This window comes from Onychomys torridus, chromosome 10, assembly GCF_903995425.1.
Source record: "Onychomys torridus chromosome 10, mOncTor1.1, whole genome shotgun sequence".
In the NCBI taxonomy this organism is placed as follows: Eukaryota; Metazoa; Chordata; class Mammalia; order Rodentia; family Cricetidae; genus Onychomys; species Onychomys torridus.
Window position 1 is genome coordinate 30,841,556 of NC_050452.1, and position 13,420 is coordinate 30,854,975.

Sequence of the window (13,420 nt, forward strand, 5' to 3'; positions counted from 1 at the left end):
CCCTACTAGCTGCTGCTCCCTGCAGGGTTCTGTAGGTTCCCAAGCACCCCTTCTTATTTCCCTCATCCTAGGGGGCCAGCAGTGTTCCTTTCCTGTACCCCATGTTCCCACCAGTGCCCTACTTAACTAGCTGCACAAAGCACATCCAAACTTGTGTGCCCACCATTGTTCCCCAAGTTCTGAGCTGAGGTGGCTGACTAGCAACTCAAGCACAGGGCTGTAACCCTACACCAGAGAACTCCAAGCTGGAAAGCACCCCACTATTGCTGGCAGGGAACTAGGGTGTAGGTCTCCCTTAAGAGCTCAGAGAGCCTTGCTGTGTGCAGCGGACACAGGCTTGTTCTTCAGAAGAACACAGGCTGTGAACTCAAGGGCAGCAGCCCAGGATGACTCCTGTTGGCTGAGAAAATGCAGAAAGGGCAGTGTTGACTGGCTTCATGGGCAAATGACTATCCTCCCTCTGCTGAGAAGATGATATTGGAAGAACCTGGAGCTGCCACAACGCCAGGGCTAGTAGAGGGGAAGCGCATATGGAGTGAATAGTCAAGCTTTCTTGGTAAGCATCTGATGACACTATCAGGGACTGCACTTGGGATCTGGTTCCTTGTGGTCACTGATCCCAAACCACCATGAGATCCTACAGCAAGCTGCAAACCCAAGATAACCATCAGTCCCTTGTGCACTCAGCCCCCAGGGCTGCCTGATGCATCAGGTCTGGTCATGCTCACTCTCCCCAAGTTTTCCTGCGGCAGCACAGTGAGTAGAGTGCAAACCGCTGGGAAGAGCAGGGGTGCCAACGAGATGGGAATGGTGCAGTGGGCGAGATGGGAATGGTGCAGTGGGCGCACTCTGGAGCTGATCTCGGTGACACCTCCCACCTCACCCCTGTAGCTTTCACCTGATGGCAGCACTCTCTCTTGTCCCATCAGTGTGGTTCCCTGAGGTCTGAAGTTTCTCAGAATCCAATCATTTAGTCCTGATGTTCCCCGCTTCAGTGAGGAGAAGAGACAAGAAAAGAGTTGGAGGGGCCAGCTGGGGAAGTGCCTTTGCATTCTCTCCCAGGCCTCCAAGGTTGAGTAGGGAATCTTAGCTCAGGTGAGGGAGGAAGGAAATGCCTACAAAGGTTCTAGCAGATTCTCTGTTGTGCACTAGCCAATTTCCCAGGACCTGTGAAGGCAGCAGCTGGGGGGTGGGGGGGGGGTTGTATCCCTCTCGTTCATGGGGGATATGAGGGATTCGTGGGGAGAATGTATAACCCTCATTCAGCCATTGAGATGTTTTTGTTAATAGCTTTGAGGTTAAAAAAAAAAAACAAAAAAAACTTGAGAAATCATCTCAAGTTTAAAAAGGCACATAGTTGAGTGAAGGACTCATTAAGGTCAGGGAATAAGAACAATGACAGCCTGGCTATTGCTGGCTGGCATACCTTTCTTGCTAGGGTGGGTTGAGGATCAAGGTTGATGATTAATTCCTTGTACCCATTTCTGCCCTCAGCTTCCTGATATAAAAGAAACTATTGATGAGTAAGTATGCACCCTGAGGATTTAAAATAGATATGGCTGTTTTTCTTATATAAAAGTTTAGGTTTGTGATTCTTTTAATATTCTTTATAAGATTACCTTTTAAGATAAGTAATAAAGTGGTTGATCCTTTCTTTGTAACCGCAAAATGCAGCCTGCCAGTAAAAGACACGACTGAGAAAAATACCTTGTTTGCTTACACTCTGTTACTCTATAACAAGTTGCTTGGATATGAATGTATGTGGGTTCTTGGGATAATTTGTTTTCATCTATAACATGTAGGATGTTCAATTATGTAAGGGAAATAGGAAACCTGTTTTTTTAACTGTATTCATTATAATCATGCACTTGAAAAATAGAATGTAACCACGTTGTAATTTTATATGGCCTGAAAGATTTTGTTGGGATATACAAACTGTAAAGAAAAAATAAAGAGACGAGAGAACAGAGACGAAACATAGAAAGACCTTAAGAGTGTGTGTGGTTTTCCCTTTTTTGCAGGCCCCAGAAAGTTAAGTTTCACTCCATCAGATACAAAAGTCAAGTTGAATAATTAGTCTGCTGACTCCATGGCTCTCCTTCGATTCCTGAGCTGCTAGAGGCTGGTCCTCACAGCAGTGGCATGTATTATTGTGTATACATGGGTGTGCAACTGCAGTATACGGCACACATTCAGACATCAGCGGATAACTCTGTCAGGTTGTCCTTTCTTTCCACCTTTCTATGGATTCTGAGGTCTGCACAGTAAGCAGCACCTTCCCCACTGAGCCGTCCTACTGACTTCTGTGTCCCACGAACACAGTTCACACTATCATGGGAAGACTTGTCTAACAGGGAGGTACAGGGCCACCCCAACCTGTGGGGGATGTGGGTCAGCTGGCTGCCCAACAGCCTGTACCTACTTTCTTTCCCAGCTCTGGGGAGTTGCTCTGGGAGTATAACTGCTCTCAGGAGGAAGTGTTCTTTCTGGTTTTCTCTTCTTCTCAGTTAAGAAGAGGCTGCTTTTTCACTTAAAAAATTGCTATGATAAATAAAAACAACAAACATTTTTGAAATTTTTATTTGGTGTTAACTCCACAAGAAAACAAAACAAACAAAACAAAACAAAAAAATCAGTTACTCTGGTGTACGTGAAATCAGAACAATACAACCACGGAAAAAAAAATCTCAGCCCAGAAATGGAGCTGATACTTCAGTGCTACGGATATGCAACGCGCTTCATACCACAGTGCGTTTCAGCGTTTGCCAACTTTTTTTAATGCTTTTTTGTGATCATCCATTCATGAAACTAAAACCACACTTCAATTCTGTGCCAAAGCTTCTGAGCTTCAGCCACTTAACTACAAAAAGAAACCAAATACAGAATCTATTCATCACTTTGCCTTTTATGACCCACCGCGTCCCCTGTGGGGGCCTCTCCCCACAGCTGAGGAGGTAGGTGTCTTTGCCACCTGGAGCCCTTTCCTGACCAACACTGGCTGTCCAGGTCATCCAAGCTTACGGTTGAGTATGAAATATTTGGTCATAGCAACAATTTCTAGGGTAATTGTGACTGCATTGATTTTAGGAATTTATAACTTTCAATCCTTTTTGCCTTTGATGATAGGTTATATTTCAGTGCAGATGTTAATCAAATTTTAGGAAGCTCCAGAAGAAAAAAAATACATAAAACTTATCTGATGTCTGTAAATAAATAAGAGCAACATGAAACCTTCCACATGCACACACGCACACACAAGCACTGTAAAGTGTCGGAAGATGTGCTGTATGAGAACAAACCCTAAGGGGGTAAGATGCCCCCAGCCAGCAAGCCAGGCTCCCCATGGTGAGGATGCACAGAACTGCAGTGACTGCAGCCTCCACGGCATTTCCTGTGTTCCTGAGAAACAGGCAACAGACTCAAGTACTACCAGCAAGGCCTCAGGGGCAGCCACCCACGTGCCCCGTGCTGCCCCACTTACTGGTGAGGCCAGCTTGGCGACTGCAGAGCTCTCAGCCATTCCTGATGCTCTGGACACGCCGAACTCATGTCACAGACAAGGTGTTTTACTAATCCACAAGTGGGTTAAATGAGAGAACTAATTTGGGATGTTGAGGCTTTGCACACTGGCCCTCCTAGCGCCTGGGGCAGTGCTGCAAGAGAGCTCAAAGGGGTGATGAGCACGCCTAGATGCAGCTGTGCGAGGCGTGCCTCCTGCCTGCTTTACAAGTCACACGAGGCGATGATCAGAACAGCAATCACACAGGTATGTGGGAAATTCCTCTACCCACCCCAGCCCACCACAAGCAGAACTTGCCCAAAACATTCTCTCAAACACAAAATGAGATACAAGCTATACTACATCACAGCCACAAGAACAGCTAGCTGCAGCAGCCAAAGATTTCTTAAGGGTAATGAGGTGGCCTCGATGCATGTCAAATGTTTTTAAGTTCATTTGGAGACGTCAGTTCAATGTTGTCACCAGAAAATCATTTGTAGGTAAGGTCCTCAACTATGTGCTTGAGAGGCAGCTCAGAGAACCCCATGCACTACAGTAGCAGAACTTAACCCATCCACCCATGCCTCAAATCCCTGGCTTCTTCAGCTAGCAAGAAAGTCACAAGCCACAGTATCTTCCATGGTACTTTAGGGGAATCCTAAGAGAGAGCACAGTATTCTGTAAGTCTCTAAAGCACACCCTTGTGTTCCTACAGCAATGTCCATGAGATCTTCTGAATGAGCCTGCAGATGAGTCACCATGCTTCCCTCCTCCTTCAGCAAGGCCCTGACCCACTGCAGGGGAGGACTGATCTCCTGGCTCAGAGAACAGAGCTAGAGTCTCTGGACGGTGGCAGCTGTCGCCACGGTGCTGACAAGGTGATGGCGACACTGCCGCCAGAGGGAGGCCTGCAGCTGCGATGCAGAAGCGGGACGCGCTAGGACAAGCACATGCACACCCATTCCTCACTGGACAGCACAGTCTAGTCTACTTCAGAGAGCAAGAACTTAACAGCTTAGAAACAAATCTTCAACAGGACAGCTGTCCTCAACGCTAAAATAAGCAAGAAGAGAAAGGTAATCACTGGTGTGGATCAGTTAATTGAAGAAGAAACCTAAGTTGCTGCTTTAGACTAACAGGCCTCACAGAAGGCAATTTCCAATCACAGCATTTTCAATGACTGGTACTACTCTGCAGGGTCAGAGATGTGTTCGGGAGAAGAGCTCCTCTGTGCTGGGGCCCACCCACTCTCCGCCGGCTTCGGAGCCTGTGTCACCCGTGTCAGAGCTGGCGCTGGAACACATCTTCCTGTGGAGGCCATTTGATTTTGTCTCACAACCTCTCTCTCCTGTGCATCTTGCTTCATAAACAGAAGACACCTACAATTCAAGAAACAATTTTCAATACACCAAAAATCACACACATACACACACACACACACACCCCTTCCGCCCCAAGGGCTGATTCTATTCACAGACAGAGATGAAGTAGCAGTCACTGATATGTCCTATGGAGAGCAACAAAGATGTGAAGTCACACTGCCTGAGCGGAAACCTCTTTTCCCTTGTCCTTGAAGGGTCCAATTCTAATTCTGCATGTCTAGTCACAGGAATATTGTGGTTATAACGGGGTAGGACAAAGAGCTTCCTTAACTCTCAACAGGTCTTTGAGTACCTGGCTCAGGACAGGCCCATGAAGCTTCACATAGGCTCCCATGGAAAGAGAGACCTGGTCACGCCCATGGGGCTCACAGTTCCAACAGATAAGCAAATCAAAGAACACAGCTTCAGATTGTAGACACAAGGATAACTGGAAAGGGCACTCTGGACAGGGTGCTCCAGAAGGTGGCACTCCCGAGCAAAGGCTGGTGTGGTGCTCCACATTGCAGTCTTAGCACTACCTAGCATGGTGTAGAGCATCATTTCATTGTGTTCACAGGAAGGATGGCATCTGGGGACCCTAGGATACTAGATGCCCATGGTAGCCTTTTCACCAGTTACAGCAACTAGCAACACTTCCCATCCCATCACAGTATCCATCACCAGCACCGCCCCATCATAGTCCCTGCATTTGAGCTAGAGGCAGAAGCACAGAAAAGCCACGTGAGAGCAAAGCACACAGGCTTCCAGGCATGGAGGAGTCTGGATTTCTTCCAACTGCACAGGCTAGGAGCATGAGCCCTACAGCCAGACTGTAGGGACAGGCAGCCCATGTCTGTGTTCCATCTCCAGATGCCTCCATTTTCTACTCTGCAAATGGGTATGACAAGAATACTTAGTGCACAGGGGTGTTTGTGAGGTCACTGTCTCCCTGAATGGAGATGATTATCAAGGACCAGCGGAAACAAGGACAAGAAAGGCTGTGGCCGTTGCTGAGGAGTGGCAGTGGTCTGAACCATGTGGAAAGGATGGTGTGGAGGAAAGAGGTGGATGGAAAGTGGAGGTGAGGTGCATTAACAGGCTGGTAGACACACTGCATGTAGAGGTGAGAGGAAGAGACAGGTAGAGACAGGTGGTGGTATAGCCATTCCCTGAGGGCAGAAGGCTAAAGGGAGGCCTTGCATGTAGGCTGGGAAACATTAACTCAACCTGATAGGTCAGCAGGATTAGCACCACATGAGAATTCTTACAAAGCTTGAGCTAACTCGGACAACTCTGAGGAGAAAATAAAGTTTCCTTCAATTCATTGGTCAAGCTGCCTAATGGTGGAAGGCCTGAGACTGAGCTAAAAGTAGGTCAAGGTCTTGAATGCGCCTTCATGGTGCTCACAGGCTTGTGGGGGAAACAGAAGGGTCTGGGCGGGACTCCATCCAGAGAGTGCACAGGAGCACGGGAAGGGCAAGGTCTGTCCCACACAGGTTAGAAAAGCACACTGGAAGGAGGAAGAAGCTGCCCCAGGATTGAATAAGGAGCAACAGGCTTAGCACAGCATTAAACCCCCTTGTACCAGCAGTGTAGGGAAAGCTGGAGGAATATCAGGGGCTCTCCATGAAGGTCTGGCAAATGGTTGGGGGTGGGGCGTAGGGTGAGGCAGACCAAAAGGAAAGGCCAAGAGGAGAAAGGCAACACCCATAGATCTGAGGAATTCGGGCCAGGGTGGTCACAGGACTCCCAAGTTTGTGACTAGAGTGGTAGGGAGGAGGACAGTCCACTTACCCTATTAAAATCTAACAGACGCTCTTCACGACTGGGTGTCTCTTTAGCATCTGGATATTCTTCTATACCATTCTCTCCCTTGGCATTTGTATAACATTCTTAATCATTTTGAATGGAGAAGGGAAAAGAGGGAAAGGGGGAAATTCAATTAAGACAGTTATGAAACACACATCCTTGTTTCACCTCACTGAAAAGCTAGGCCTCCCCACCCTCTGGAGGTTTAAGTTGTCATCAAAAGTACAGTCAGGAGGAGTTTATGAGAAATCACTGATGCCAACTGAAAACTTTCAGCCACAAGTGAGTAATGAATAATAATAAAAACCATCCAGCATAAGCATATTCTACTGTAAAACATTCTCTCAACAACTCAACAAATAAACACACAGACCCATGATGTGATGGCCCTGGAGACACAGAAGAAGACCAACCAGCGAGGCCTGCGCTCTCAAGAATGAGTGTCAAAGAGGAGGGAGACAGATGATGTACCACAGATATGCTCATGGAACAGGAGTAGGGTTCCAAACAGGGGCAGCCCAATGAGAAAGCAAAGCAGGTAAACAGCTGGCCTGTTATAACTCCACACCACACCCACCACAGTCTGTAACACCTTGTGCACTGGGGAAAGGAGGCTTGTGGTCTTGTTGGCCAAGGCCGACAGGATGCGGCGAAGGCAAGACAGACTAAGCTGGAGGAATCCAACCCACAGCAGGGCCAACTGTGCTTCATCCATGCTGTATGCTATGCAGCCACCTGGGACACTTGGAGAACCTAGGCCCCAGGAGACCGACTATCAGTCTTTCTGAGAAGCTTCCAGGTGATTCCTGAGCACAGCTCCCATGCTGAACCTAGTCCTTAGCCTAGCCCCTTGACTACCAACCCTATGAAGAAGTCAACTGTGATGGAGTTACAGAGAAGGATGGAGACTCCAACCAGGCTAATTTGGACCTGGCTCTGACAAGAGCTCAGGAATGCTGCTCCCTTAGCAACCCTGCTCAGTGGAGTTACACCACAAGTATCAATGGGATGTTATAGCTATTGTGTGCCCAGAGCTACAGAGGACAAGGCCAGCCTTAATGAGTGTTACACTCCTGGGCACCGAGTACAGCCTTTGCTTGCCATGAGGGCACATAACCTAACAGTCCTGGGCATTACTTGAATAACCCTGTCTTTGAGTGACAAAAGTCATAATAGACGCCAGGTTCTGCCCTTTATATGTGACATGACTCAAAGCCCCACATCCCACCTCTATATAACAGAAGCAATGCCATCTTCTTAAAGGAGGTGCTATGGGAGAAGTAGACAGGTACACCAACATCTTTGATAGTCACTAACCCAGAATATGGGTTCTGGGAGGGCTGAGAGGCCACTGCACTCTGATGGAGGGGTCCTAATTTCATCCCATTCATTCTACATACAGACACATACACTGGGGCCACAAGAGGAACTGTGGCAGGGAAGGTGGCTCCTTTCTGGCTCAAGAATGCTACTGGATAGAAGGATGTCGACCTCCATACCATGCTAAGCTCATCCCATGTTTCTTGTAATGCTTACTTACAGTGACAGCTACCATTTGTTGAATTATCATTGTGTGTGGATTACAGTTACAGGCCCATTGCCTGCTGGAGAGGCATCTTTATTCCTCACAATCATCCCAACAGAGATGGCTTCCTTTTACAAATAAAGACAACAGAGCACAGAAAGGCCTAGCAGCTGTGCAGAGGCACTAGGCTCCAGCTCAGCCTTGCTCCCCCAACCTGGGCCCTCAACACAGTCTGTGCTGCTCCCCCCAAAAGGGCTCACTCCATACAACATGGATAATACATGCCAATACCAACTGAGCCTCCAAAGCACAGAATGGCTGCAGTTTGAGTACTGGAGAATGCTACCAACCCCTCTGTAGTCTGGCCTTGTCCAGACCACACTCCTGTATATCCCATCTTCTGTCTGTTCAACAGCCCATACTACTGCCCTACAGCCCCAGCTGCTATGCTAGTCTGCATCCTACCCCCCAACCCCACTCAGAAGATACTCACCTAGGACAGGCAGTGTGTCTGCACATCCCCAGAGCAGCACTCTACTCAGAGAGACACACACACAACAGAAGTGCCTAGCACACAGGCTCTCAGCAGGACACACCCTGTCTCCTCACCAGACTCAACAGGCAGATGGAAAGACTATCTCCAGGGATGCTCAGAGTTCTAGTTGGCCAGTGTCCAGAACAGAGCATCTTGATTACTAACCATTTCTGATACTAGAGCCTTCAGGAATGCCTGGTCCTTTGAAGGGGTGAGTAGCTAGTTGTCTTCTTGCATAACCTCCATGTGAGGCTATAGACCCTTGGGACTTGGACAGAAAGAGTGCTTCACACTATCACTGCAAGGGAGCATCACAGGAATCAAACTCATAGCTGTCATTCACAAGACTGGCCATCATATTTCTCCACCAAGCTTCTTTATTTTACGTACACGTACAAAAGCATTACATACAGCCATTCTCTGGCACCAGCCAAAAGACTGGATATCCAAGATTCAGAGCTGAGTTAGAACTGGGCTCCTACTAATGAAAAGAATGAACCAAGCTGAGAAAAAGAATGAACTCGGTGTTTCTAAAATCACCCCCAAAGGAAGTAGCGTCTTTGCTTCACAGTGATATTCCTCTCTTCCTCTCCTAGCTCTTTGCAGGGAGGGGCTTCTGAGGCACAGTTCTGGGGATTTCTGACCTGTACTGTAGCTGCACCTGCACTGTATACTTACCTAACTTGCAAACTGGTCACTCAGGAGATTAGGTCTATACTCCTAGAGCCCTGGCATTCTCCAAATGAGAACTCTCACCAGCCTTCTCTCTGGAGCAGTGGTTCTGACGCTGCGACCCTTTAATCCCGTTCCTCATGTCATGGTGACCCCGACCATAAAGTTATTGCATCGCTACTTCCTAACTGTGGCTTTGCTGTTGTAACTATCTTGTTCAACGCCAAGGGGACATGACCCACAGATTGAGAACCACTGCTCTAGAGCCTCCCCTAACTCCCTGCTGTTGTTCACACCTCAGTGTCAGGGCAGACCAACCACTACAAAATCTCTCCATCCTATTCCCAATACCTAACTCCCCAGCTACAGTCTCCCCTGCATAGTTGCTACAAGTCTTTCAGCACACATCTGACCTGAACATCCTTCGAATGGAAATCTTTTCCATGACTACCCCTCAACGTACAGCAAGCTCAAGGCAGCAGCCAGGCTCCCATATCTGTAGCCTCCTTCCTATCAGATTCTGGCTCAGCTTCAAACTAGCTGAGCCCAATAGAACCCTGTTCTTTCAACCTGCCTCCCGCTCTGAGGCCTTCTTTGCACAAAGATTGCCTGAGGATTTCCTTCTCTATGGTTATGGTGGCCATATGAATTTCACCAAAGGTCCAAACCATTTATGCTTCTAATGAACTTCTAACCCTTTCAGCAGCCTGTGGCTAGGGTAAGAGCAGAGTCCAGTTTGCACTCGTCTCTGTCCTTGGGTGTAACGAAGTGCTCGCCATTGGAGCATTTTTGGTGTTTCCTGGACTGTATCCACAGCCAAAGAACCTGTTGCTCTTGGTGAATTAGAGATTTAACACACTGATGACACAGTCTCCTTACCTTCACACTCTGATGAGGGAAAAAGGGGAGAGTACAAGGCTTTTTCCCACCAGCTCTGCTTTTCTTGATTTCTCGTCAATTCTTGCATGTCAGTGTTCAGTACGGGAAACTGTTTAGATGAAGTCAAACATAGAACATGTTTATAAACCATCAGGACAGACAGAAAAATTTAAGCATTACTGTAGGACTACATACCTAGCAACGTTAGGTTGGTGTGTTAAATTCTTTTTTAAGATTTTTGTTGTTTAGGATAAGACAAAGGGGAAAAGGCCAATATGCTCACTATAAGTAAAGGAAGCCTTCTTAAGTATTTCAAATCCAAGCAGAACAAAAATCTTGACGAAAACCTCTTACAAGACCTAAAACAACAGATGGGAAATGCTCCCAGACCACTGGAGTGCAACAGTGATAGTGCCCTGAGCCTGAAGTGCTGTGGAAAGAAGGGTTCCACACTTCCCAGTGGAATGTTTGAGGATGCTCGGACCCTGCCCTCCCTCCTGGGCAGTGAGGACTGGCTACCAGCAGCTATCACTGGTGACCAACAAGTCCTTGGAGTGGTCATGAACCTCAGAAGACACTTTTGTAGACATCTGTATCCTGGTATGCTGGTGGTGGCCCCTTCTTCCCTGGACCTGGGAAGCCTGCCACAAGCTCCCCAGGGAAAGTCTGGGCTCGCCATCTGTGTACCTTCCCAAGTCCCTATGCTGTGCTCTCACCAGAATGCCTGTGAACTGTGTACAATCTCAAGACATCATCTGTTCAAGTTCAAAACCTGAAATGTTTCAGGTGTTTTCTTGTGCTTTCAACTATAAATTATTTTATGTGTCTAAAATTGCTTTATCTAGTAAGTTTTTAAAAATCACATAACAAAATGGGAAATACATTTTAAAGTTTTGTTTTCATTTAACATAACTTTTCAGAAATAGTTCTATAATAGGAATGGAGGAAAATGGTACCGTCTGCCCAGAGTAGTCATTAACCTTTCTCCTCCCCTGTGGTCTGTCAGTTCTACCAACACCAATGAGGACTGCTGAAAGCATGACAAGGCTGAGTGAAATGCAAATGAAGCCAGCGGCATACAAGGTCTGCAGTGAAAGTGGCTACTAGCATCTGACACCAATTTGTAGCACATGAAGGCCTTCTTTATTCTGGGAGATTACTTGATGCTGTTTAGGGCAGCAAGGGAGAGTAGCCAGAACTATCTCCATCATCCCACCGTACTACTGAAGAGAGAAGAGGCAACAGGTTGCTATCTGAGTTCCTATCTGTGAGGTTAATTATCTTCTAATCCTCTTGTGAAATGGAAGAGACACAGAGTTAGTCAAGGACAAGGGTGGTGAGGCGAACAGGTGTGAGGGTCAAGATACCACCCAGGAACTGGGGCACACACCAAGATGTGGTCAGATGGGAGAGCACTGAAAGCTCAAGACTGTTTTCTTGGTCATCTCTGCACCTCTAGGCAGAGCACTCTGTCTATAGACTACAGAAACTGACTCCTAGGCTTAGTCTCATTCCAGAGCCCACCAAGTCCTCTCTTCCCCAAGCTGTGGTTCTTGCCAATGTCTGCCATTATTTGAGAAGTCTTTACTGACCCCTTCCTTTGGGTGCCAATTCCTACAACCAAGACCCACTGTGTTCTCTTTTATGCTGTAGCAGCCATCCACATTCAACAAGCATGCATCATTTCACGACACCACTCAGTTATTCCCAGCTTTTGGGGAGCACAGCAAACATACCAAAATTTGCTAATATGAGACCTGTTTAATGTTTTAACTCAATGAATCCAAAGAATACAGAGAGGCAGAGGCAGGAGGATCACAAACCCAATGTCATCTCTTAGTTACACAGAGTGAGTTCAAGGCCAGCCTTGGATGTGGGTAGGGAATGGGAAGCAACGGAAGAACAGAAGAAACTGAAAAAGGGCAGAACAGAGCAGTACCACCCATAGGAGCTGTACCTGCCCACCTCCAGGTACATACTCAAAAGGAAGCTTGGGAGAAAGCGTGCCTGGCTTCTTTCTTAATACAGAAAGCTGCTTCTAGCATTCCCAATGCACCCAGTGTCTGGTCCAGTGCTCCATCTTCCTTCAAATGGTGTTTACATCCTCACACAGCATTAACCTAGCATGTTTGCTGTTAGCACCCAAGCCTGCAGGAAAACTCCACATAGGCCCTTGACTAAAGATTCCAGCCCCTGCAACAGTGCTGGGCAGAGGGTACTTCATACATGCTCCATGAATGAACGGGGCAATGAAAGGGAGGGAGGCACAAACTTCATCCAGAAAGACTGACCACAGATGTTCTTAGCAACTCTCAGAAGTTCTTCAGAAGCTGGCAATCAAGAGAAGGGACAAAGACTCCATAGTTCACACTCCCACTAAATAGTCCATTTCTGGTGAAGAGAAAGGTGTTGGGGTTTCCTTTCTTTGGGTCATTTTTCATCACTGGGTCACAAATGGCAAAGAAAGCTTTCTGTGGACTTATCTTTTAAAGAAACACACTGTAAACAAGAGAACATCCACTGGAGACTGGAAGGGCCTATTCTTGCTCTCTGACCCCATTGTGGGATAGGGTGGGTCTCTTCTTGAAACATACACAGTCCTAGCTATCAGGTGGGGAAATAAGTCTCTGTGGATGTCTAGGACAATACTAACAAAACTGGTACAGGAAGTATGTGTGCCACAAGCCAGAATGACCCCTGCTACCTCTCCATCCACCAGATTCACTGACCTTCCGGTGTAACATTGCTGGGACCAAATGAGCTCATCTCCTGAAGGACTGGACAGTCCTTGAAGATAGGGACTAAGTGTCTGGCTTCTTCTCTGTGTTCAAAGTTCTTGGCATTAAGCAGGCATCAGAACCCAGGAGAAGAGGACACCCATGCCATATTTCTGTACAAGAGACACATGGGGTACAATTTCCCTCTGCTAGTTTTTGCCTTCCACTACAACTAGATGAGCTGCGTTCAGTAATCAACACACCTCTGTAGCCCAGTTTTTTTTGTTTTGTTTTGTTTTGTTTGTTGTTTGTTTTGTTTTGTTTTGTTTTTAACCTGACCTTCTGCTCACATGGATGGCCTCCCACCCTCTGCAACTACATGTCCAGGTGTGCTCAAAACACCTGCAGTGCCCATACCCTGGG

At 47.2% G+C, this 13,420-nt stretch overlaps 1 protein-coding gene across 3 annotated transcripts in view; it reads right to left on the reverse strand.

Annotated features, from left to right (window-relative positions):
• Positions 1–2,589: 2,589 nt before the first annotated feature.
• Kiaa0232 (KIAA0232 ortholog) overlaps positions 2,590–13,420 on the reverse strand; it is a 64,027-nt gene continuing 53,196 nt past the window's right edge. For 2 of the 3 annotated variants that reach the window (XM_036200513.1, XM_036200512.1), the window contains 3 exons: positions 10,281–10,389; positions 6,655–6,752; positions 2,590–4,878 (listed from right to left, as the gene is read on the reverse strand). In XM_036200513.1, coding sequence (XP_036056406.1) covers positions 4,699–4,878; positions 6,655–6,752; positions 10,281–10,389 — 387 coding nt within the window. In that variant the 3' untranslated portion in view covers positions 2,590–4,698. The remainder of the gene's footprint in view (positions 4,879–6,654; positions 6,753–10,280; positions 10,390–13,420) is intronic. The other variant, XM_036200514.1, reaches the window with a different exon arrangement.